The sequence below is a fragment of the Aphis gossypii genome, chromosome X, assembly GCF_020184175.1.
Source record: "Aphis gossypii isolate Hap1 chromosome X, ASM2018417v2, whole genome shotgun sequence".
Classification (NCBI taxonomy): Eukaryota; Metazoa; Arthropoda; class Insecta; order Hemiptera; family Aphididae; genus Aphis; species Aphis gossypii.
The window spans coordinates 51,207,493-51,234,603 of record NC_065533.1 but is presented as its reverse complement, the minus strand read 5'-3'; the positions used below and the strand labels follow the sequence as shown (position 1 = coordinate 51,234,603).

Below are 27,111 nucleotides of genomic sequence, written 5' to 3'. Positions count from 1 at the left end.
GTAAATCAATTGCAAAATGTTGTAAAAACAAATACAAAAGGGAACATTAAAAACTAAAATAGTTAAGAAGCGACGGTAGGTAAGTACTGCGGCAGGCAGTAAGTTGTTGACACGAGGCGGTGTGTACCTATATATAGGCGGTTCGCTGCATTAAGTTCACACTTAATTTGGTTGATCGCGCGGAATAAGTAATAGCTAAAGAGTTTAAGTCCTCAACGGGTTTTTCGGACAATCGATTAACCGCCGTCCGGCACTCGGTCGGCCCACACACCCACACGCACCCACCCACACTGGCCATCACGCTCGCGTTATATAATTATACATATATATATATATAATACGTGCACACCCGTTTAATACAACTAGTGTCGATGAGGTGTATGTATAGTATATAATGTACGAAATTAGGGCAACAGCTGATCATCGGATTTTATTCGCGTGCGGATTCGGCGGCGCGCAAGCGCCCAAAGGGTTAGGGATCGCGCCTGCGTGTCCGCGTCTGATAACCCGTCCGGCCGCCCGCGGGAGGAAACAGGGAGAAAAGAGTCGGAATAGAAAAAAAAAAAAAATCACGCAATCAATGATCGTCACGTCTGCCGTGTTCCAGACCGGCCGTCGTCGGCTCGCCGTTTTTTGCGTCACCGACGAGTGTTGCTGACGGTCAGGTGTGTGTAATACGCACGGTGATCGGTCGGCGTGCGAAACGATTTTAATAATATTATAATAATATCTTTATAATCCACCCGGCGAGTGCAATCCGACACCCGCGCGCGCGTGTGTGTCCGCCGGCCAAAGCCGCCGACGCCGCCGCCGCCGCCGCACGTCGTTACGTCGCGCGCTCCGATCACGCAGTAACGCCAGTAACTAACGACGCGACGATACGGACGGACGGGCCGATCAATAATTCGACACCGAGCGCCTACCGTCGACCGTATCGTACACCACAAAATTACGTACCGCGGTCGTCGTACGGTCTTCCGCTGACCTGCTCCGCCCTCTCACAGCGACTCCCCCAACACTACATCGGGTATAATAATAATAATAATAATAATAATAATATTATCGACGATATAATATTCGTACCGCCGCCGCCGAGGGTGTTCCGCCGGCCCACAGCCGTATCTCTTCCGCGTCTTATCATGACTGCTGTTACGTCGGCGACGACGTTACGCGGCCGTCTCGATACCGTCGTCGTCAGTCCGTCACTGTTGTCGTCGTTACCAACAACGTCGTCGGTCTCGACTGCCCAACGGCCGTCTCGCTGATCCCGACTCCGCACCGGTCGGACCCGCAGACCGACTGCAGCAGCTGCCCACGGCTCGGCTGTAAGTATATCGATAATGCCTATGACATTATTTGAGGGTACCCCTAAAATAAATATTTACCAAACCCTCCCCGATCCGCGTTCCGTCACCCGCCCTACCTACGGTCCGGGGCCTTTCGAGATTTGTGATGTTTAAGTATATATAATAATATTATATGCCCGACAAAGATCGTGTTGCACTGCGACCACAGTCCGTTCTATAATATCACACGATTTGGATTTCAGAATAGTTCGACTGGTCGCGTGCCGTGCGCACTGCTGGCGAAATTATGTGCAGAGTAGTTAGATTAATTATTATTAGTGTTCTGGTAGTGGACTGACACCCCTAGGTAGCTTGCCCCGAGTAGCGATGCCGCTTCGTCCCCGAGCAATACCCTGTTCCACCGCGGGGGTTTAGGTTCCAAAGTATTGCAGTAGTGAGTAAACAAACGGCTCTCGTGTTTGTTCACAGAGTTGAGTACGCTAATAAGTATCCCTATAATTATTATGGTAGGAGATAGGTATTTCTTGGGAAGCGTTTTAAAGTATATCTGTGTGTACCGTTTAATACGTACCTAGTTATTTTGTCAACAATTTGTTGGTACCTATGAATTTATAGATGCAACTTTTTAATCACTTTAAAGTACAAAACTTTTATTTGCTTTGTTTTTTTAAGCAATTGCATGGTGTAATTAATGATTATCTATCTATTCAGTCTATCCGCTTATATCCATATAATACACATCATTTATAAATTATAATTTTGTTTGGGCAAAGTTTTCTATTAGTTTTGTGACAAAAAATAAAAATCTAAAATATTTTTATTATGTTTATTTGTATTAGGCTAGATTGAAAGACAATAAAGTAACATAGGTATAGGTTTTCTGGTTTTATGTCATTATTGGCTCATTCTTTCTAAATTTCCAAATTTCCATACCAATACATATAGTTATACCATATTCTTTAATGTAGAATAAGGCTGAGCCAACAATATTTGTTGTGCACAATATAATTTTTTTAAAACATTGAATGGTAACTCCAATCTAGTAATTATATGGTATGTATTAAATAGCATAAATGTACTAAATTAGTAGGTCAGCAGGTCTTGTTCTAGATAAATGGAATCTAGATTTTAAGAATCTACGAAAATAATAAATGTTAGAATTGAGGATCTAAATAATAGGCAGGTAAAATTTTTAGTTTAAATAACATTTGTATTAAGTTACAATACTATAAATAAAAGAGAATAATTTTACCTAGTGTGATTTTATCTTAGAAAACATTTAATTTACGTCTGTACCTAAATATTATATTATATTATTGTAAACTTTATAATAGGTATATATATTTGATATATTTACATTTTACAGTAAATATATATTGCATTATTATATAGTTTAATAGTTAGATATAATTTGAAATAGTTATGAAATTTATATCTTTAATTCTAAACAAATTACATTAAAAATAATTGATTCATTTTCGCGGTCAACATGTCAGTTACTATACAATTTTTCTTTAAAATCCTATATTACTGTTATAATTTTAAATTGTAAATATATGTGTGTAGTAGTTATCGTTCATGTTGAAATAAAAAATATTAATGTATCTGTATAATTTAATTTAAATAATTCATTAAGTTTAATTTTGATGAAAGATTATTCTAATATTTTATTTATTTTATTTCCAAGTATCTATTTTCTATATTTATTAAATTATATTATGTATTATTTTCAAAAAATAATTTAGAGTTTATACTTAGTGAATTACAATAAATAATCTTTATTAAATTACTTGAGTAATCAATGACAACACATTTTAGTTTGTGGAAATTTATTTTTGACAGTTAAGATAAATATTACATTTTAGATACCTATCAATCAATTGTCTATCTACAGACAAATTATTAAATTTAACATACAATTTGTATTGAAAATAAGTATTAAGTACTTTATGAATCCATTCAACTGTTTAATTACATTTTAGGTGTCATGTATATTTTTAAATTATTTAGTTTTATTTTTGGTTGAACTAAAATTCAATACATTTGCCCTATTGACCTCACAATGTCACCAATCGACTTCTGTAGGTACTTATTCTTTTTTTTATGACATTCTTTATAGCATAGCTATACTTCAAATAATATACCAATAAATTTCACTATTTCTTTAAGATCAATACCTTAGAAATCCTAGACATTTTGTGAAACCAATCTTAAGAAATAGGTAACAACTTTTTGCAATATTTATCTTTTCACAGTTATCAAATATCACATTTATTTACCATATTATTATAACCATCTTATATTTCATAGCAATAAAAATATCTGTGAGATGAATCCAGTATTAATATATATTAATATCAGGCATCAGCTATATCCGTATTCTTAAATTACCTACTATTATGTAATAAACAATTATATGTACATAATTATTATTTGTTTCACTCTTATTGAGTTATAATCTAATAATGTGATAACATACAAATGCAATATGTTACAAATCACAATAACACATTAAACATCAATTAAAAATTAACTACTATTTTAACATACAAAAATCTCTGTATTGCTTTATACAGATGCTTTATACATCTAATTATTTTCTCCATTCTTATTTTCGGCTATTACATTTTTGAAGATGTTATACTTATGGGATACTTGTGAGTATGATAAATATTAGATTTAAATATATAATGGTATAAATTACTTTAAACATTTATAAAATGTTTTACTTCAATTATTTTTTATATCTAGGTATATACCTATTTTAATAATTAAAGATCGAACTATTTTATTCCTCATTAATTACCTAAAAAATTTACTTTTATTCTTATTAGGCTATAGCTTCATACTATAAAGTTGAGTAATTAAATGATCATAATAGGTACACAATAATCTATCTTTTCTGAATTGGGTATCAAGTTTGTTAGATAGCTGTATAATATTTGTTATTTTCCATTCTTGAATAATTTAAAAATTAATTAAAATTTAATTGGAGACTTAAAACCATATATTATCTCATATTTTAGACAAATAAATAAATATTAAAAATTTATTCATTCCCATGTATACCTAAATGCGTTGTGAATAAATTGTTTTAGTTGTGAACAGTTATGTACAGAATTAATAGTGTATAGGTAATAAATGAATTCATGATAATGTTTAATTATTTAAACTAAAATTGTTGAAAATGTCTAAGAATAAAAAAAACTTAAATATTTAATATTATATTGTATTAAAAATGAGAAAAAACATTTAGAGTTATTATATGCGTATAATTTATAAATTACAAGTCATATTCTTTAAAGCTTTAGGATATTTAAAAATGTATTACTTATTTTATCTAATAAATTAATTTTAAGATCAACATTTAATGTTGCAATTTTTTTAAATAGAAATAAAAATAATGTTTGAAATTTTAAAATTTGATATACTATACTTAAAGTAAATTAGAATTATAATCAATGGTATATTTTGTGGAATCATACAAAAATTATTTATATTTTTAAACAAATGTAACTTGATATCATTTTTTTTAACCTTGTGTAATTATTATATTTTTGTCTCTTTCAGTAATGACCAAATATCATTGGTAAAAAACAGTGAATAACAAATCATAGTGTAACTTGAGCATATATAAGTAAAGATGTCTTCTGAAGATCTGTTACAACCAGGACATATAGTAAAAGAAAGGTGGAAAGTTGTAAGTAAACATTTTGTCTCCCACTTATTTTTTGTCTCTATTTATAATTTTCATTGTCCATCTTGTCAACACTACTCTATGATTTTTTATTCTAAATATTGTTGGTATTTTATATATATACATTCAAACTAGTAATTTATTTTAACAGTTATACAAAACAACCTTAAAATATAAATTGTTTATAATAAACTATTGTACAATGATGTTAATTTTATTATAATAAATATTTAGGAATGCATATAATGTGTATGGAGTTTTTGTTTTAATACTAAAATATACAACAGCCAAATATTTTAAAAATAAATTTTTTTCTATTTTTTTATAATTAATTAAAAGCAAAACCCAGTTTTTATGTATATTAATGTATTTAATTGATATATTGTTTTTAATAAAAACTTAATTAATTTGCTAAATTATTTATCTTTTATATAAATGGTTTTATTTTAAATTTGTGATTAATTAAATTATTATGTTTATCACAGTATACTAAATGCATTTTATAATTATATCAAAATAATAACTACTGCAGTAAAATGTAAAAATAATAATGTTATTAATATATATGCATTGAATATACTTATAAAAAAAGTTAATTGAAGTAATAAATTAAAAATATGCATACAGTTAAAAAAATCTCAGAATTTTATAGAATTGTTGATGAAATAATTATCATTTACCATTTAACCAATACTGATGTATTTAAATTTTGGATAAAGTCCAAATTATTGCTATAGCTTCTTCTTCATTATATGAAGATAGTATAATAGTCTGTGTCAACAACACTTATTATCTATAAATCATTTTATTGTTTATTTAAGATACTTATATTATTAAATAATCTTTAAAATAATTAAGTGTCATAGTGAATAATCAATTATTTCAATTTTATATAAAACACCATACCCATAAAAAATTTGACAATTTACAATATAAATTATTACAACTTATTTTAATTAAATAAACAATCTAAAGTTTTTTAGTTTATAGTTTCCTAAATTTTATTACCTAAGTATTTTTAACAAAATTTTTCCCATTGAAATTTAACTACTTATTGTATAATATAATCATTTTATACATTTTTATATCTTGATTTTTTTATTCCAATTATTATACTAATAAACTGTATAATTTTAGGCCAGAAAAATTGGGGGTGGTGGATTTGGAGAAATATATGAAGGTCAAGATCTTATCACAAAAGAACTTATAGCTTTGAAAGTAGAATCAGCTCGTCAACCTAAACAAGTCTTAAAAATGGAAGTAGCTGTATTAAAAAAATTACAAGGTAAATATTAACTTATTTACATGTACGTATAATAAAAAGATTTGCATATATTTGTAAGCAAATAAGTTGGATAAGTAATGGTGAATATTATACATATCGATTGTTCATACATTTTATAAATGAAAAAAAAATGATTTTATCATCTAATGTATCAGAAAATATTGACTGACCAACAATTATTTATAACTATAAATTTTGTTATGTGTATGTATATATATATATATCTTTAATTAATTAATTAATTATATTGTAATAATAATGGTTATATGTTTGTATGATTGTGATAATGTTTTTATAATTACCTATATAGTAGCAGCTAACAACAATAATCTTGGAGTCTTTTTAATGAAATAATAACAAGGACTCGAGATTTATAACATCATATAACAACTAATATGCACCATAAATTTCTGTAAAAGTTACAAATATGCAAACAGTTCTTTATATTTAAAAGTTTCTATTGAAAAAAATTGCAGTTAAAATGTAAAATTTAGGAATTTTTAAGAAGTTTTGTAAGTAGGTATTAGAATTTATCACTGAAAAATAAGATCAAATATCAAATAATTTTATGAATTATTTGAAATTTCATATTGCATTATTACATGTTTGAAGATATTTTTACATTTAAACAATCTTTTATCATTACTGTATTGTCTTATGTTTAGAAAATTAACACTTATGTTAACCAACATGATTGGAATGTAAATAATGAATGATATCGTCTCTGGAAATTGTCTGGCAATCTGTTGAAGTTGTCATGTTTTCTATTATTTGATAAGATATTATAGATCTCTTTTAGTATTGATAGACTAATATTTTTTTGTCAAAACTGATTTCAACTTTGCTAGATTTTTGACAACTGTATCTTCTAATGTCTTAAATGTTTTTTCAACATGAATTAAGTTAGATAGTAGCAACCTTTGTTTTTCTAATTTTGTTATTAAGTAATAAATTAAAAAATATGTATGCTATTCTATTTATATTAATATATATATATATATTATATATACTTAGGTAAAGAACATGTATGTCGTTTTATTGGCTGTGGAAGAAATGAACGATTTAATTATGTTGTAATGCAGTTACAAGGAAAAAATTTAGCTGAGCTGAGAAGAGCACAGCCAAGAGGTGCTTTTTCATTATCTACCACTTTAAGATTAGGTGTTCAAATTCTAAAAGCTATAGAAAGTATTCATGAAGTTGGATTTTTACACAGAGATATAAAACCTGTAAGATTACTTTAGAAACTATTAAAAGATCATTTTTTTTATTTAATTATTTTTTTTTTTTTATTTATACAGTCAAATTTTGCTATTGGAAGACTTTATCAAAATTCCCGTTGTGTTTTCATGTTGGATTATGGTCTAGCTAGACAATTCACAACAGCCAACGGTGAAGTTCGAACTCCTAGAACTGCTGCTGGTTTCCGTGGTACTGTAAGATATGCCTCATTGAATGCCCACAAAAATAAAGTAAGTTATTTGTACCTGCTTAAATAAATTACAATATCGCATGCTTAAAAAAATATTTGTTAACAAAATATATGCTATATATATTACTATATAGTATAATCCAAGATTAGTAGTAATTTTAGTTTATCTGGTTTTTGAATAACTTAATTTTAGAATACTAAAAAATATCCATACTCTGTTCAACGAGAAAACGCACAAAGTCTACAGATCCTCACTACAGTCAGTTCGGTCTTGATAATAGGGATGCATTGAACTGAAAAACCTATTTTTCTCAAGCTGTAGCGCATTCTCTTACTGGACAGAGTATAAGAGCAATTTTTGGTTAAGTCTGATTATCAGAAACAAAAGCTGATGACGATAACTAATTTAGTTAATGGCTGTGATAAAATCAGACAATAACTAGTTATTACCAGAGATTACTCTTGTTTAAGACAAAGTAGTAAATGGAAATATTCAAAATATTAAAAAAAAAGTATTAACCTTATTTACGACATACCAATGTTGATCTATCAATAACTCCAACCATAATGTAATCTTTATTAACATTTATTACAAATTACAATATATGTAGTAGATTGTTAATTTATCATAATTTTATAATTAAGAAAAAAAAATTTTTTATGTATTATTTATACATATTACAAATATCGAATGTTAATTATACAATATTTTACATAAAAAAATAATTACAATTTTAACTCCTAGCACTGATTTTGTTTAGGAAATGGGAAGACATGATGACCTTTGGTCATTATTTTATATGCTGGCGGAGTTTGTAAATGGTCAGTTGCCTTGGCGAAAGATTAAAGATAAAGAACAAGTTGGTGTTATGAAAGAAAATTATGATCATCGTTCACTTCTTAAACATCTTCCATCAGATCTTCGTCAGTTTCTTGAACATATTCAGGTAAGAACTTTTATAATTGTCTTAGTTACTTTACTTAGCTTAATTTATTTTTAAAAATATTATATAGAGAAAATTTGTTTAACGCTGTTTATTTTTTTAATTATAAATTCTGTATTTGCTAATTATTTTTAAGTTTTACTGAAATTTCCATTGATAAAAAAATTTTAGAATTATATTAAGCTAGAAGATATTGTAAATTAAGAGTCACTAACTATGCAAAATTGATAATATTTTAACTATTTCTTTTTCTCCATTAGTCTCTTGAATATGCAGACAAGCCAGATTATAATATGTTAACGGGTCTTTTTGAACGATGTATGAAAAGGCGTGGTGTTAAAGAAAGTGATCAATTTGACTGGGAGAAAACTACTGAAACTGTTCAACCAGCAGTTACTGTTAGTGTTATTACAAATAATACCACACCAGTTGTCTCCAGGCCGATCACTTGCACATCCTATGGTGCAGATATTAACAATCAACTAGTCACATCTACTGTAGATAATGGACACGAGGAAGAACCAGACAATAAAAAAAATACTCCAGAGGTAAATATTTATTTAATATGTTATTAAATCAATAATTAAAATTTTTTCTGTTTACAGGAGCAAATACAATGTGATAATAATATAATTTACCGACGTGCCCAAAAACTTGAATCTGATGCAAATAATTCAGGTTCTAATAAAATTATTTCTTCTGATAAAATTTGTAATGCTACATCCAGTACACCATTAGATCATTTACCAATTCCAAAAAGTATTATTTTTTTGATTATAAATAATACATTTATTGAAACTATAATTTTTGTTTATTGTAGGTTCTCCTAAGAAAGTAGTTCAGCGAAGAGCTGTTTCTATGCCTGGTTTGGAAAGAGAAACAGAAATGTTAGAAGCTTCTAAGCGTAATTCTTCCCAAACTAACTGTGCGGTCGATTCTGGTTTCCCACCAACACCATTAAATGTTGAAGGTGTTCCCAATTCAGATCTTGGTAATTTGAATACTTCAGTTGTTGCAACACAAGAAGCTAATAAAGGTAAAATTTAAATTTGAAAAAAAGAACTACAATAACATTTTATATTTTAATTTTGTTTTAGTTACAACAGCCAGTTCTCCCCTGGTTGAAGCAGATAGTATTGTAAATCAAATTAAAAAAGAACAACGCAGCTTACATTTTGCTAGGCGACAAGCTACTCCTAATAGGCAAATCTTAAAATCTTCTGCCACTACTGCCAGAGATGTCACATATACTCAATTTGCAGTAATTGATGATGATAACTTATCTGCAATGCAGCAAGTGACACGTGGTGGAGGAGGTACATTTAATCTCACAATATTATTTAAATTATTTATGCCAAATTACATAAAAAATGTTATTATTAAATAGTTCACTAAAATATGATGAACCAGCAGCATCATGTTTAAAATCCTTAAACTAAATATTTATTTATTAAATTTTAAATGTTTGTTATGCAGCATGACACATTAAGCTTAAAATACTTTTGTTATAGGTTTAACTCTTATGTCACAATGGAAATCACAATTTGACGACTCAGAAGAAACTGATAACGAGTGGAAGGCAGAAAATCTTCAAAGCCCTGAACATAGATTAAGTTTACATGGTGTCTCTTTGGTATATGTTTTTCACTTAGTAATAAGATATATATATGTATTATTAATTAAATATGTTTAAATTGTATTTATATACAGAGTGGAAAAGATAACATTTGTTCCCAATACCCTAACAATTGTAAGACACCAGATAAGGTATCTGGTAAAGATCAGTTAGCACAATGTTTTTCAAAATGCTCTGATAATATGATAAATAATTCAGTCTTATCGCGAGCTTGGAGTGAAATACAAATTGCTACAAAAATAAGGTAAGTTAACATAAAAACACATTTTAAACCATCTTGACTTGTAATATATTTTTTATATAAATGCATTTATCTGACTAGAACAAACCTTGAACCACCCTGGTTACAAGAAGCTGTCTTTGATGATATCGTGTATGAACTTGATACTAGTAGAAATATAGCTGTAAGGAACTCTGAAAAAAGTATTACAAAGAAATTACGAAGATCTATTAGCCTGGCTGTAAGTTTACTTGATAGCATGTGCCAAGCTTGATGTTATAGTGGCAAAAAATAAAGTTTGTATTTGTTTGTGGTTTATAGAACATTAGTTTGAGCATTATTCCTAAAAAAGAATTTCAAACTCAATTCATACAACAAACAAAAATGAAATTAAAAGTTCCTTCTCTACAAGTTACCACTAACACAACCAGATCTTCCAATGATGGTGATGAATTATCGGGAAAATTATTTGCCGATGAATCACTAAAAAATGGTGAGTGTTTCATAAATGTTCTTGCCATTTTTAGGAAATGTTCAGTTTAAAAAATTTATTTTTTTAATTAAAAATATATACATTTTAAATTCATATTATTAGTGTATTAATACATATTTTTGGTAGTAAAAAATGTTTCAATATTTTACTTTTAATAATTGAGTATACATTTCCATCTTTTTTTTCAAAATTCTCTTTAACTTATTTAAACAAGAATCATGACATAAATTTATTAAAAGTATCCAAAGTATTATAATATTTCTAATTTATAGAATTTCTACATGATATTTAGAATACCTATGTTATTATGTAAAGGACACTATTGTTTGGGATAAAAATATAATTTTATTTTTATAATACTTTCTTCGGTCAATTTAAAATCATGTTTATAAATTACGGCATACATAGGGAATGATGTATCTGAAAATTGCCCAATGGAAACAGTATCTGGAAAATTGGAAATAAGAGTCGTTGATCGACATCTGAATGATAATGATAATTACTGTGACACAACAACCTCAAAACCGATTGTGTGTATCGAGGAAGATGATGAAGGTCCGTTCTAACAATTGAAAATCAATAACAAATATTTAACAGCAATTTATATTTGATTTTAATACGCTGTAGTTTATCGTAATCTAATATTTTATTAACATTATTATGAAATGAGTTTTCTCTAACAAATTTAACACCATAATATGTTTGGACATTAAGATTGTTTTTATGCCATAATTAACTATTTTTAGTTTTAAATCATGCAACAATCATTTAAAACCAAAAAGATAAATAAAATTGTTTTTTTTTTGTTCACAGCTCACCGAAAATGGGCTAGAAACAGAAATAGTAGTGATATTGTGAACATAAATGGGAAAAATTTTGATGAAAACGAATTATCTAATATTAGTATAAAATCTTTTTCCTCTTCCGATCAAAATAACAAAATCTCAGATCATAGCAGGTATATTAAAATATATTTTAAAAATTCAAGTATATTATCCAAATTAGTTTTAAAAAACCTACAAATATAAGTTGGTTTTAAGTAGTTATGTTTTAATTGTATTAATATTTGTTTTACAAATTCTTCTATTTGTTTTATTTTACATTTAACAATTAATTCTTATTTTTTATAAATCTCCTTATTATGTACTTAAATTATAATTTGTAAAATTAATTTCAAATTTAAATATCTTTCATTTATCTTGGTTAACCAATGAATACATTATAAAACTCATCCAAAAATTGGTCATTTTAGAAGTAAAAAACCACCTCAACCCACAGTTCTTAACAAAAACAGTAAAATTCCATTACCCGTCAACCAAAAATTATCAGAATCAAATGAAGTAAATTTGGCATTGTTCAGGTATTAAATAAATATATTTTTATAACTAATACTTAGATACATAGTCAATTTTTTCATTGAAAAAACATTTTTCTTTTTTAGTGATGAATCAAAATCGAGTGCGACTAGTAATAGTGGAAAACAACTACCAGAAGCACTATTAAAATGTCGTAGCCAAAATTTATCTACAGAAGTGCGTAGTAAACCACTGACTTCTGAAGAAATTGATGATCAGTACACTCCTGGTCTCAGAAGACGACGACAACTTCAAGATAAATATGTAACTGACCCATCTCAATTAAATTTACGATTTCAAAGACCTCAAATGCGAAAATCGAGGGAATCGTATTATAGATCAAGGTAATATAGGATGAATATGTCTATATTTTACAAAATTTTAAATAGTCATACTTCTATTTTACAATTCCTTTAATATAACTCTTTAAATCTGTTGAAATGTTTTATTTTTGAAGAAAATACTTCTTTTTGTATTTTAAATTTCACAAATATTAGAGTAAATTACTAATAGGTACTATACTAATATATTTTTATAGATTTTCTGGTAGTCAAGATGACAATACCGGATTATTTTCAAATTATAGACCTGTATCTGGGTCATCAAGTAGAAGTCTTGAAAGAAATTATGAGTCTGATATTTTATCATCTCCTACCTTGATACCACCACCGAGTATGTATTCGTCAGATGTTCAAACTCTTGTCGAAAATAATGCTAGGTATGTAAAATAATTTATATTCAATATTCATATTGCTTTGTTTATTATAATGTATATATTGAAATTTATAATTATTCTTACAGATGTCGTCGGTACCAAATTTTTAAACCTACTGAGCTTGCAAGGGATTAAATAGTATATTATAAATTGATAGATTATATTATTGTATTCATTTTCATTGAAGATGTATTAACTATTTTCAGTGTATTTGAATAATTAGTTTAAACTTTTAATCTCGCATAAAACGTGTTTATGAATCATATATTGTATCTAATTTATTTTAACGTAATTATTTAATATTGTATTGTTTTTTTTATTATTATTATTATCAATATCATTATTTAAGAAATGCCAATTGAGTTTTTAAATCCAAATCCAAGAAAGACCAAATTTTCTCTATGGCTTATTTTCATACTACAATTTTCCATTTAACTCGGTTATTTACTTTCTGCAACTACCTATTTTTCTAAACTTAAATTTAGTTTAACCACAGTTCTTGAACCTTTTTTTTATCTAATGGATATATTTCACACAACCATGAAACAAAATGTAAAATAATATTTAATTATTATAATTTAATTTAATATTAACAATTTTTATTGTATTAGTGTCTTAAATTTAAATTTATTTTTATGCATTATACATATATCATTGAAAAAAACATTAATCTAATGTAATAATCGTACAATTTAATTTATTCAAATTTTAAGCAAAATATTGTTAATGGAATTTATAATTTAGTTTAAAGTCTAAATTACTGTACCTTCACCATTGCATCTCATTGGTATTTTTCGTGTGTTGTATACGGTTTTAATTTGTTTTTCACATCTAAAACAGCTTTATGTATTGTGTTCATTTGTTTATTTATTTAGTACATACATAATTAATTTAAATATTGTCAACAACCCCTAAAGGCTGTGATAAAAGTAGTATTCTAAGGTTTTACCTGCTCTATAAATGTTTTGAATGATGCACTTGGATAACATATTTTTGTTTATTCACATTTGTTTATGGAAAAAAAATTAGCTCTACATTTAAAGATCTCTTTGACCTGTACGCATACCTATTAATAAGTTAATACATAGATAACCTATCTAAAAGCAGCTCCTATAAACGCACTATTGTCAAGTTCCTAATTGTTACTCGACCTTTACTTTTTTTAATATATCTGTCAGTACCTATTATGCTACCAAATAAGGACGTCAAACTCGTTAATCAGATTATTGGTTATTTAAGTATTTCTATTTATTTTTATTTTTTACATTTTATAATAAAATTATACAAAAATAATAAACATGACTAAACATATTTATGTAATATTTGGATATTTGCATTACAATTCATTATACTTTTTTTTTAGCTGTGTGTTGAATAGAATACAACTGTTAGGAAATAATTGATTTAAAAAGACTGAATGTGTTATTAATATTCAAATCAAAAATGAAAATAATGTTATTCACAACTTCATCAACTACTAATTAGTTTTATACAAAACAAAACGAATTAAATAGCCAATATGACTTGAATTTTGAGTTTGACAATCTTGTTTTACAGTCTTTAATTGTATAGCTAAAATTTGTATTAGTTAATTATATTCTTAGATTCATACCATTTTTAGAAATAATTATACAATGATGTATGTGTAATAATCTATTTAATTGTTAATCGAGAAACAATTTTATACACTATTGAAAACTATTTGCGATTATTAATTATGTTATTGATTTTTTTTTTCTATTTCTTATAGGACGTATTAATGTATAATTACCAAAAAACCTAGTCATTTTTATTAAACAAATTTAGTAATTTATTGTGTCTCTGTGGTGCTTCTAATCAACTCGTTACAATTTTATTAATTTTTTTTTTTAACTTTGGTTGGTGTTTTTTTTTTTTTTTTAATTTTAACTAATAGTTACAACTAAGTATAGAAGAAAATAATTACCCATCACAAAATTTTTGCAGGATTTTATTTTTTATAATTTTTATCTGTATAGCCTAATTTATTAATAAAAAAATACAATATATTATTATTGAAATGTAAAAAAAAAACATTTAAATTACATTAATTGTATACTGTTTAGATATAAGTTACTAGCAGTTGACTGATGGATCAGTAATATATTTTTTTTCTTTAATTTATTAAAATGTTAATAAGAGCTTGGAGACTATTATTATTTATCTTTTTTTGTGTTTGCTTGTGTAGTAATTTTTAAACTAGTAGTTTTGCACTAGGTATACTGAAATATAATTCACAAAATATTGTTTTTGTGATTTTTCTCTCATGTCATGTAGAACATTTATGAAAATAATTACACTTACATGATATTAAAATTATAATATTTTAATTTATTATTTTAATATTACCTTGTATAAAAATTGTGTACATGAACAATGTTTATGCATTGTATTTAGCTTTATTATTTTAAGTGGTTACATTTTTATTTTTTGCAATAAATAAAATAGCCAAGTATTAATTAGATTTGATGCAGTTATTATTATTTTTTAATATAAACCTTTCTGTTACAATGGATTGTTAGTGTTGTTTAGTAAATATATAGCATTGTAAAAGATAGTTCTGGTTTACTTAAGACTAATTGGGAAATAAGTTTTAATTGAAAGATGTCAACATCACAAGCATTCCAAATATAATTTTGTTGCTGTTCTACATCACAAATATGCATATTCTGTAATCATATTATAATTATTTATAAGAATAAACAATAAATAATATAAATATTATTTTATTTTTTACTAAGATGGTTAGTTCAATTTACAAAGCAGATTATAAGTATGAATATGTATACATTTAATATATATTGTAGATATATTAACTAAATTACTTACATATTTTTCTTAACATAAGATAAACAATTAGATAAATATACTATAATATATTTAATACAGTAAGAATAAATATATAAGTATAGATTTATAATTAAAATAATTCTACATTAATCATTTTATTTTTAATGGATATTAAAATAGTGACAGGTTCCATATAGTTTTGTAAATAATGTGTAATATAAAATAAGTTTATATTTTTTATATTATAGTTATTTATTTTAAAGGAAATATTACTTAGTTAGGGAGGATTAATAAATATAAATATGAAATAATTAAAATAGAAATTGAATGTATTGAAAGTTTTGTTTAACCTTTGATAGTAAGATTTAATAATAGAGAATTCAGGATATCATCAGCCAACGCGAGGTAGATTATATAAATAGAATTCAAAACAAAGAATTCCATGTAGTTGATTAATTTAAGAATGAATAATAGTATAAAAAATTGAATAGTATCATGGAGGGAAATGATCCCTTTGTGAGGTTTTTGAAATAGGTAATACAGATGGGATTTGAAATAAAATTCTTGTATTCAACAAATAAATATATGAGTTAAAAAAAAAAAATAAAGCCATAACAATATAAATCATAAAGTGTTAGCAAAACCAATTTTTTATGTTTATGAATTTAAAAAGTGGTAGATAATTATCAAAAATTGTAGGTATATTTAACATCAATTTATTGACTTTTAGAATATGAATTGTTTGAAAAATACTAAATTAATGATAATAGATTTGTTTTTACTAAAAACATATTGTTGATGGAAATAAAAGTATAAGACTACTTATTTTATACTACAATAATATAATGTTAGAATACGATAAACGTGTAATTAATAATATAAACTTAAAAAATTACATAAATTTAAATTGTATTTTTCAACTATATAAATGTTTAAATCTGTATATATTATAGGTATATAAAAACTAATAATAAACATTCAAAATCTTACTAAAAACGTAAGCTTACCAAATATGTATTATTTATTTTGGTTCAATGACAGTATTTAAGTTTATTCATTAATATGTATAAAAATTCATACTTGAAAATATTACATTTTTTGAAAATTGTTTCTCATTTTTAACCAGAACCTGCTGAAGCTTTTGGTGCTGGATTTTATGAAATTTAAATCTATTGGCTTTCTGGTCCATTTTACATTGGCGCCACTATGATAATCGAGCAACGTACGAGCACATTCTATACAGCCCCATGTTCTATGTCTCTAAGCGTTCGACCAACGGATAGCCCATTTATCTGGCATCTGGATAATCCACGCATTACGAATACCACAATTGCTAGAAGCACCGTCACATCTTTATTCATCCATGTGTACGTTCTCTACCTGTTTTGGACGAAATTGTAATTAATATAATTAAATGATAATTTTGTAATTGAATGGTCGTACGAGTACATGTTGTAAATAACTAAAAAGTAAATCAAGTAAACACAGATCCACGTGTCACAAAGTTCAAATCCCTTTAAAAGTTTACATCACTTAGTTGGTAGAACATTGAAAACTCTTTACTATTGATATCCCAGTGGCTGATATAAAAGCCACATATGTAATAATTTATTTTAACGATAAATTATTGTTTTTTTAAATATTACATTTATAAGTTATGAACATTTTCATTGTAATTTTAAATTCTTAGAATATAATATTGTCAATATGTACATGCATGACGATGGTAAAAGAACACTTATGACTCATGAGTCATGTTAGTGGCTGAATAATCCATAACTCCGAAGGTTTCCCAAAAATATACGAATACGATTAAGTAGGTAGGTACATATTTCATAAATTAAAAGAAAAAACAACAAATTTCACTAAATCTGTGATCAGAATCAAGTATATAAGAAATTGCATTGTGATCATTATTGTGAACCTTATAAATTTGAATATATACTTGATACTTATTAGGTACAATATACTTTGTATAATAAATTTATATTAACCTACACAAATTTGAAATTTCAGTCGTTTGAATGGTAGGTATGGAAAGAAATGGAATAGGTACCTAACAAAAGAATACATCTCTGCAAAGTATGTCTCTGCAATGTATTGATTTTAACTTCGGAGGTGGTTTGGTTTCCGATGGCAAAGTGAATATCCTTGATGAATTATAGAGGTCAAAAGTAAACATTTTTCAACAGTTTTCAAAAAAATTGAGAAAAACAAAAAAAAGTGACGGATAAACGGGAATTTTTACGCAAAACCAATTTTCAACCAAATCTATTTTTTTATATTATAATTATAACTAAACAACTAATCACTGTAAATACTTAAAATTTTCACCAAATGTTTATATTAGTGTTATCTACATACAGTAAAATTATCAAAATATTTTAAATTTTTTTCAGCTATTAAAAGACAACTGAAATTTTTATTTAAAGTGTCGATAAAAAATTTTGGGTGTTCAAAAAACTTGAAAATTTAATACAAGATTCTTTATGAGTTGTTCTTATTTTAGTTAAAAAAAATCAAAAATCGTTGGTCAGAATTTTTTTTTATAAGCGTTTATAGTTTAAAATTGTACGATATATATCAAAATCGTGAAAATTTGCAAGTAATTTTGAAGCTGAAAAATCATAAAATTGTTTGTGTTCATTTCTAAGATTAAAAAATTCAACACTAGGTTTTCCATAAGTTTCCTTCAAATAGCTATAGAGAAAACTCGAAGCATCATTATAGGAAAAATTTTAAATGTGTTTGAATTTAAAAATTGTATAAAATTGCGTAACGGTAACGATTTATCCTCAAACGATTTAAAATATTTGTTATTATTCAAAAAGTTTAAGTCGTAGATAATAAAATTATTGAAAATTTCACCAGTTATTTAGATTGGCATTTTCTTTACATAATTTAATTTTCAAAATATTTCACTTATTTTAATGCTATATATAGGCATTTGAAGTATGATTTTATTGATGTACGTAATAATAATTTGAAACACATACTTTAAACAATATTATGAACTGCACTGTTTAATTCGTGTCATTCGTGAAGGTTAGGCACATTGGTGTGATCTGCTGGTGAATGGTTCCTATTTCGTTTAAAATATTATTCATGTACAATGTACATATTTAAATATTTTATAAATTATAAATTTCACCTATTATTTAGATTCGTCAGAATCAATAAAAAGTAGTATATATTTTGTAAAATAATTTTTTGAATAAAAAAAGATTCGCGCGCTTTTTAATCTCTTCACACCGAATACGAACGTTTTTATTTGGTTACCGATAAAACGCATGATGATATGAACGGTTCAATATCACGTTTATCTGGAAAAGTAACGAAAATACATGAAACCCCTGGATTTTGAGACCTACTTACCAGGATCGCATTTGCCCCATTCAGTTTAATCGTTGTCTGCACTCGGCAGCTGCAGTGTAGCACTCATAGACATTACTAACATTACCGATAAAACGTATGATATGAACGGTCTGATTTCACGTATATTTGTAAAAGCCTAACGAAAATACATGAACCCCCTGGAATTTGAGACTACTTACCAGGATCACATGTGCCCCATTCAGTTTTGACGTTGTTGCCTGTCGGCATTCAGCAGGAACTCGTAGTCATTATTGAAATTACCATCACCGCATATGTTCCTGTTACATATAATTCAAACCTTCGCGTCTTAAACGGTTTAAACGCGTACTCAAGCGTCTGTAAACCGTCTCCAGAATTTTTCTACAACGTACGCCATTTACGACTGATTGATTCATATTGTGTTCGTTAGCAAGTATAAATATTATGAACTTATAAGTAGGTAATGGGTGTATCGATATAATTGATAAGTCGAATTATTATTGTTAGGTGTCATTTTATTTCTATATTTATGAAACAGGTACAATATTACCTATTTAAATATTAAATAATAATTTAATGTGTACATTTTTTTTTCATTTTTTAAATTCTGGACGGATTGATGAGTGTATTGATTTTACAATGATGTGTGTTTTTTTTGTGTGTCTGTGTACAGCATAACTAGTCGACATAATGCTTTAATTTTAAACTTCGGGGGTGGTTTCCGATGGTAAAATGAATATCCTTGGTGGTGCATTATAGAGGTAAAAAGTAAACATTTTCTAACAGTTCTAAAAAAAATTGAGAAAAACAAAAAAAAAATGTCGGAAAAACGGGAATTTTTACGCAAAACCAGTTTTCGTCCAAATCGATTTTTTATATGGTTATTATTCAAAAACTAATCACTGTAAATACTTGAAATTTTCACCAAAAGTTTGTATTAGTGGTATCTATATACAGTCAAATTTTCAAACAAATTTTTTCACTTATTTTTTGAAGTGTCGATAAAATTTTTTTGGCCGAGTCAAAATACTTGAAAATTTAATACAAAGTTTCTCATAAGTTATTCTCAAAGTGACTAAAAAAATTATAAGAATACCTACATAGGCATAATATTTTTTTTTATTAGCATTTGAAGTTCAAATATTGATAAAAATTCTTCAAAATCATAAATATTTACAAATTATTTTTTAGATTTAATTTATAAAAATTTTTGTATAAGTAGCTTAGAGTTGAAATTTTAATATAAGATTCTCCATAAGTTTAGCTTATAATAATTATAAAAGAACTTAAATTTTGGTGTATTCAGGCCATTAAAAACATAAACCACCTTTTTCTCCAACCACTGGAAATTATATCCTAGGCTGACAAATCACCTCCGTTCAGAATTGTTTTTCGTATACAATGATACCTATCACTGGATTCAAATTTAATATATCCATTATAGTGACCTATTATACAGTAGAACGTTACTCACTATTTTGTATCCTAAAAAGTATCCTTAAAAAGTATCCGGAAAAAAAGTACAAATTGATATATTTTAAATAACACATACCTAAACATAATTACTCTGTATGATATGTTATGAATTATGATATAAACGTTAGGTACAAAAATAAATTATAATTAAAAAGTAAAAAAAATAAATAAATTATTATCGCTTTAACTTAATATTTTGAGCTTCTAAAAAAATCATTAAGTTCTATTTTATTTTCCCTATAACACGTGCATAATATATCATACAAAGTGATTATAATATATAAGTTTTATTTCAAATACTTCAATTTGTACTTTTTTCCGTGATTTTTTCCATGTACTTTTTTTCAGGAACTTTTTTCCCCGATACTTATTTTTGTTCTCCGATTACGAGCCATTTAAAAAATAAAAATACAATTTGAATGATACATGAGACTATCAAAGTTAGCCGAATTTGCTTGTTCAAGATACTTGAACGAATAAGTTAAATTATAAAATAAAAACTATTGCAAATTAAGTATATTTAAAGTTACAGTTTTCTTTATGATGTTGTATACAATAGTAATATGTAATTATTCCTCAAAAATACGACGATTTTCTTAATTTTACATAAAACATTTATTTGAGACGGTTTTTTTTTTTAATTATACTCGTCACTTTGTGATTAAGTGATTAGGCGGTAGATAATATGATAACAATATATTTTACCAACAAGATGCTACGTACGGAACGTTATAAATACAGTAATCCAATTGCCAACACTGTCTGGCATAATATGTTTAGATCATATACAATATAATATATGATATATGTATATGATCTAAGGGCATAATATGTTTGGTTATGAAAATATGATAACGTATTATCAAAGTAACCTCGCGACATCAACGGTACAGCTACAACAAGCTGCAACAGACCGCATTTTCGCGCTCGGCGTTCGCCAGTTTACAATTTATTTTCGGAATATTTTTCAATAAATTATTGGATCCTGATTTTAAGTACCTATAAAATTGTTCCTCGCACGTAAGTATATTTTTTTGTTTTTATGAAAATAATTTACTTCAGTTTATGTAAACATTTAATTACTAGGTACCTTTATTTATTAATTGCTATAGAAGTATATTACATTAAATTATATAACCATTTTATTATGTTAAATCATTAAATTATGTTATAATCTTATTATATTTAATATTATTATTAATAACAATTAGTAGTAGGGAGTAATTCAACACTCAAATCTCTTGAAGTCCCATCAAACATTTCCTGACTTACCTCATTAGTATATTAAATCATCTTAATTATATTTATTGTCTTTTATTAGTATGTGTTGACTGATATTTCTAGGTTTTTAACTTTGTTTATGTTTATTCCTATGTATATTCAAAATTATTGTAAGATCTGAACTTACTATCCAACTATTTTAAAGATATTTTATTTGAAATTCAATATAATAATAATAATAATAATAATAATATAATATATAATTATTTATTATTAGATCACACACAGGTATATTTTGTTATTTTTTTTTGACTATATAAACTCATTTATGAAGTTATTTAATTTGTACTATAGATAAATATGAAATTGTAGGTTATAAAAAATATATACCTACAAATTAACTACTAAAATATAATTGTTTCTCATTTTATTTTAAATGTTACCATTGTTTATTGAGTAAAAAAAAAAAATGTTTAATGTATTTTGTTGATGTTTATTTCAGATTAAAATGTCGAGCACTGATTCTGATGATAGTTTAGAACAACCTCTTTGGAAAAAAATTAAACTATCGGATATAAATGAACAATCATCTGATAGAGATATTTCAATCGACAAAGATAATCAAAATTTCGATGAAATTGAAATGGACAATTATTTTGATCTCAAAGACCAAAATTTGAATAAAAATCTTTCTTCTGGAGTATCTGATGATGAAGATTATAATATTAATAAATATGAAGATAGTGGAAGTGAAGATTATGTACCCATTTCTGATGGTGAATTTGAGTTAGAAAAGTATGTAATAAATGAAACAAATTCCAAGACTAGTGATAATGAAAAATCTAATGATGAATCTGTTAAAGATGTTGACGATGATGACAATAATTATAAAAATAGTGAAAAAATAAATACTGAACCATATACATCCATGGGTATAGATAATAACGAAGTATATGATTTACTAGATAAAGCTTATAGAGACAAAAATAAAACCCTCAGTGAACATAAAAAGAAAACTGTTACTCAAGATGACTATAAAGAATATGAAAAAATTGTGTTAGAAGAAGTATGTAAAAATCATTTTGATATATTACCTGAAAATTGGATTGAAGCCGTTCATAAAAGTGGCATGCCTATTTATTTACACAAGAAAACCAGAGTTGTGACATTATCAAGACCCTATTTTTTAGGACCAGGTGATCCTAAATCACATTTAGCCCCGTTGTCAGCAATTAGTTGTTTACAATATCAAAAAGGTCTTGAGAATAAAGAAATTATGAAAAATGAACCTGATTTTCAGATTAGTAAACTTGGAGATATGATTATACCAAATGCTAAAGTAGAGACTGTACAAGAAAATATTATTAAAGAATCCTTAACACATGCAGAACTTCGAAAATATTGTCAATCAATATTTAAGTAAGTCAATGAACATTACAGGACTTAATAAATATACAATTGTTTCGATTTATCAATTTTATTTTTATGTAATGTATTTTAATTATATTTTGTTTACAGGTTTAAGATTAAAAAAGAAAAATCTTCTTGTAAAATGCTGGAAAAGGATAATATAAAAACAGAAATTTCTAGTAACACACTAAAGAGTACCAAAGAAAGACCTTCACTTCCAGATAGTACTAAACTAATATCATTTCCAGTTCAAACTAAGGATCACGATAAACAATGTAATCGTCGTCGTGAATGGATATTGAATCCCAATGGTAAAAGTTATGTGAGCATATTACATGAATATTTACAACAAGCATTGCAAACCCAACCTTGGTATGAGTTTACAGAACTTGAAAATACAGAAACACCTTTTTCTGCTACTGTTATACTTAATGATGTCCAATATGGTGTCGGTGTGGGTTATAGTAAGAAACAAGCAAAACTTAATGCTGCTCAAGCCACCTTAGATATATTGATACCGGAAATGAAAAATAAAATAGACTCAGATATTAAAAATCAACGTGATCCAGTAATATTTGACCAAATTAAAGTCACTGACCCTAGAATTACTGAATTCTGCGCTAAAACCACAGAACCTAGTCCGTATTCTATGTTATTAGTGTGTTTACAAAGGAATTTTGGTGAATGTGAAATAGCTACTGAATATAAATTAAACATACGTCAAAGAATGTTAAATCAATGCACAATGACGGTTGGTAAACACACAGCTTCTGTTGCTTGTAAAAATAAAAGGGAAGGCAAACAAAAAGCTTCTCAAATAATACTGGGTTTATTACATCCACACATTGATAATTGGGGTTCATTGTTAAGGCTTTACGGTAATCGTAGCATCAAGAACGCTAAAGAAAAAAAACGAGAAGAGTTAGAAATCACTCAGCTTCAAAGTAAAGCTGTTGCGAATCAACCTAATTTTGCTATATTAAATAAACTTAAAGAAGAAATGTTAAAAATTCGGGACCAAAGAAAATTAGAAGAAACCAATGAAGTGTTAGGACTACCCCAGACAATGGTTAGTACAACATGTCCATATACTATAGAAATTCCATCATCTTCAACAAGTTCTAACTAACAAATAATTTTGACTGATTTATTCTTCTCTGTGTCGTTCAATTTTAATAACTTCTGATTTTCAATTTATTGTATTAAGAGGATGCCGCACCCGCATATGTTGTCTACATACAACATAGCAAATTTTCATTCAGCTCTATTAATTTTATGCTAACAGCATAAAATTGATTCCACAGAAAAAAATTTGCTCTGCAATTTGTATGTAAGGAGGAGAAAACATGTGGCCTGTATGGCATCTTCTTACTATGTATTTCAAATGTTTTGTTTCTAATAGTAATGTTAAGTAATTATGACTATAATCACATTTCCTTATAGAAATTTCTTGTTGTAATTAAATTCCACTTATCAATATTATGGATAGTCATTATTATTTTTAACTGTAATACCTTTTAACATATTTATCTCCTATATATAAATTTATATTATTAGTAAATATTTATTAAATTTATTAATTATCTTAATTTATAACCATATACTTAATGTTAAATTGTACTGTATGTAACAATAACCCTGGACCTCCACACGAGTCTTCTCAGTGAGGCCCAGTATTCTTGTGAGAATTTTACTTAAATAAATAAAATAACTAATACCTAATTAATTAATGTAAGTGATAAAATTAGATATTATCCTATACTACAATTTAATTAGTTGTTAACCTAAAAATTAATACTTAATCTTGCAATGTTTATGATAAATTTGTAATAAATTATGTTATTTTGAAATTACCAGGTTGATATTTCAATACCACAAAAATCAAATACCTCCTTCAAATCTTTTTAGAATTAACATTACTATAACATATAGTGCTGTAAACACAGTTACTGGTGTTGAAGATATGCTAAGGAAATATATTAAAATAAATTATTATTGATCTAACCATGCGTTAGTGTGGGGGAGGGTTACATCCCCAGAATACCAATGTGAGCAAAGGATGTCTCCAGTTAAAAATAAAATTACATAAAGCGGCGATTTATTTTTTTTATATACTTTAATGACACAAAAATATTACATGTTAAGGCAGACTATGGCAAAAAAAATTTAATTCTTTTTCTGGGAGAAAATTATTATTATTATTATTATTATTATTATTATTGAATAATATTACATAGTTTAATAAAACAAAAAATAGGTATGAATATGTTGTCAAGAATTCATATACATATAATAAATATACTGTACAAATAAAATATCTAAAAATATTGACCTCATGAATCAGCAGAGTAAGAAAAATGAACAATCATTAAAAAATACATTCACTTTTTGAAGTAATTTTTAAATTTAAAAAATAATTTTCTATAAATTTAGTGTTAAGTAAATGTGTATATATTTAAATTTGAGATTGAATAGAATAAAAATGTCCCATATTTATTATTATTTGATCTTATTTTTATTACATAGTATTAATATAAAATTAATTATACAAAAGCAATACACAAGAGTGTTTTATTTAAATGTATTAAACTGTTTGTACAATTTTAAAGTATAATTTCTTCTTCAGTTATCTACCAGTTTACAGCTTGAGTCAATATATATATACTTAAGTATGTATCTTGACCTGTAGTTTTCGGAGAAGTAGTTAGATTGTCATTTAAAATTGTATTTATCTCAACATAAAATTCACATGTAAATAATATATGCTATACCATCGCTACAATGTAATTTTATTTCAATTAAAAGTACACAATACAGCTATATACACTACTATACAGCTTGAGACACAAGGGGTTGTCCTCAAAAACTTCTACTCTGTATGAAAAAAAACACAATTATTTTAATTCATCTAAAAACCTCGGAGTTTCTGTTTTGTGCTCTTCTTTTGTTGGTGTGGACCCGGCATAATATGACCTGGCCCACTGTGCAGATTTACCATGCACAGTTGTAGCACAGTGATCTGTGGCACAGTTCACCCCTGTTTATATCCCAGCAAACAATGTGTCGCTTTTTCACATCTGCACAGTGTTGGCAGAGTTCCCAACCACAACTGCTAATCGAGCTGCCCATACTGCCCATACACATTTAAAACTATAAATAAGTAAATATTTAATACCTAATTCACAATTGTAAAAGGTAGTTTATTGTGATCGAAAATTTGTAATGTTGATTTTATTTTAATATGATATCTTTGAGTTGGTTTATTTAATGGTATACTTGTATTTTTTAATTTTTACTACCTAAACTGAGCTCAGATGACAAAACAACAGTGTACAGATATTTTTCTAGCTCAAATTACATGTAAAACTTAAGTTTCAAATGTTGTTTACAATAAATTAAATATTCTAAAAATATCATAATTTTACTTACACAATATAACACTTCTAATTTTTTTTTTTTTTTGATAATAATTTACTATTTAGTATCATGTTTGGTCAAACATAAGATTTGATGGTTGAACACAATACCCATTGTCTTAAAATTTTTTAATAACTAAGTTTAAACTGATTTAAGTTATAGGCATTTTTTCTTACATGTTTAACCATTTTACACTTTAGAATACGGTTAATTCTGATTATTTTAATATCTTAAGTTTAATATAAATACACAAATTATCATAACTATAATAATATCAGTGCATTTTACTACCTATAAAAATGACAATAATACTTTTACATTTAAATAGATACTATACATCT

General features: G+C 26.5%; 2 protein-coding genes across 3 annotated transcripts; both read left to right on the top strand.

The window, feature by feature from the left end:
- Positions 1 to 648: 648 nt before the first annotated feature.
- On the top strand, positions 649 to 15,826 carry LOC114125954 (tau-tubulin kinase homolog Asator). 2 transcript variants are annotated; one of them, XM_027989790.2, is made up of 20 exons: positions 649 to 1,325; positions 4,878 to 5,007; positions 6,142 to 6,289; positions 7,304 to 7,518; positions 7,591 to 7,761; positions 8,483 to 8,668; positions 8,926 to 9,213; positions 9,271 to 9,424; positions 9,486 to 9,701; positions 9,763 to 9,981; positions 10,177 to 10,298; positions 10,376 to 10,545; positions 10,624 to 10,762; positions 10,843 to 11,014; positions 11,423 to 11,569; positions 11,828 to 11,972; positions 12,267 to 12,374; positions 12,456 to 12,713; positions 12,908 to 13,087; positions 13,171 to 15,826. In XM_027989790.2, the coding sequence occupies exons 2-20, from the start codon at positions 4,951 to 4,953 to the stop codon at positions 13,217 to 13,219; spliced, it is 3,144 nt and encodes a 1,047-aa protein (XP_027845591.2). In that variant the 5' UTR covers positions 649 to 1,325; positions 4,878 to 4,950; the 3' UTR covers positions 13,220 to 15,826. The 2 variants fall into 2 exon arrangements, with proteins under 2 accessions (XP_027845591.2, XP_027845593.2); XM_027989792.2 differs by lacking the exon at positions 11,423 to 11,569 and having other exon boundaries at positions 653 to 1,325.
- Positions 15,827 to 21,549: 5,723 nt separating this feature from the next.
- LOC114125962 (microprocessor complex subunit DGCR8-like) lies at positions 21,550 to 25,206 on the top strand. Its single transcript, XM_027989800.2, has 3 exons — positions 21,550 to 21,742; positions 22,446 to 23,362; positions 23,462 to 25,206. Exons 2-3 carry the CDS (start codon positions 22,452 to 22,454, stop codon positions 24,480 to 24,482), a joined length of 1,932 nt encoding a protein of 643 aa, XP_027845601.2. The 5' UTR covers positions 21,550 to 21,742; positions 22,446 to 22,451; the 3' UTR covers positions 24,483 to 25,206.
- Positions 25,207 to 27,111: the final 1,905 nt, after the last annotated feature.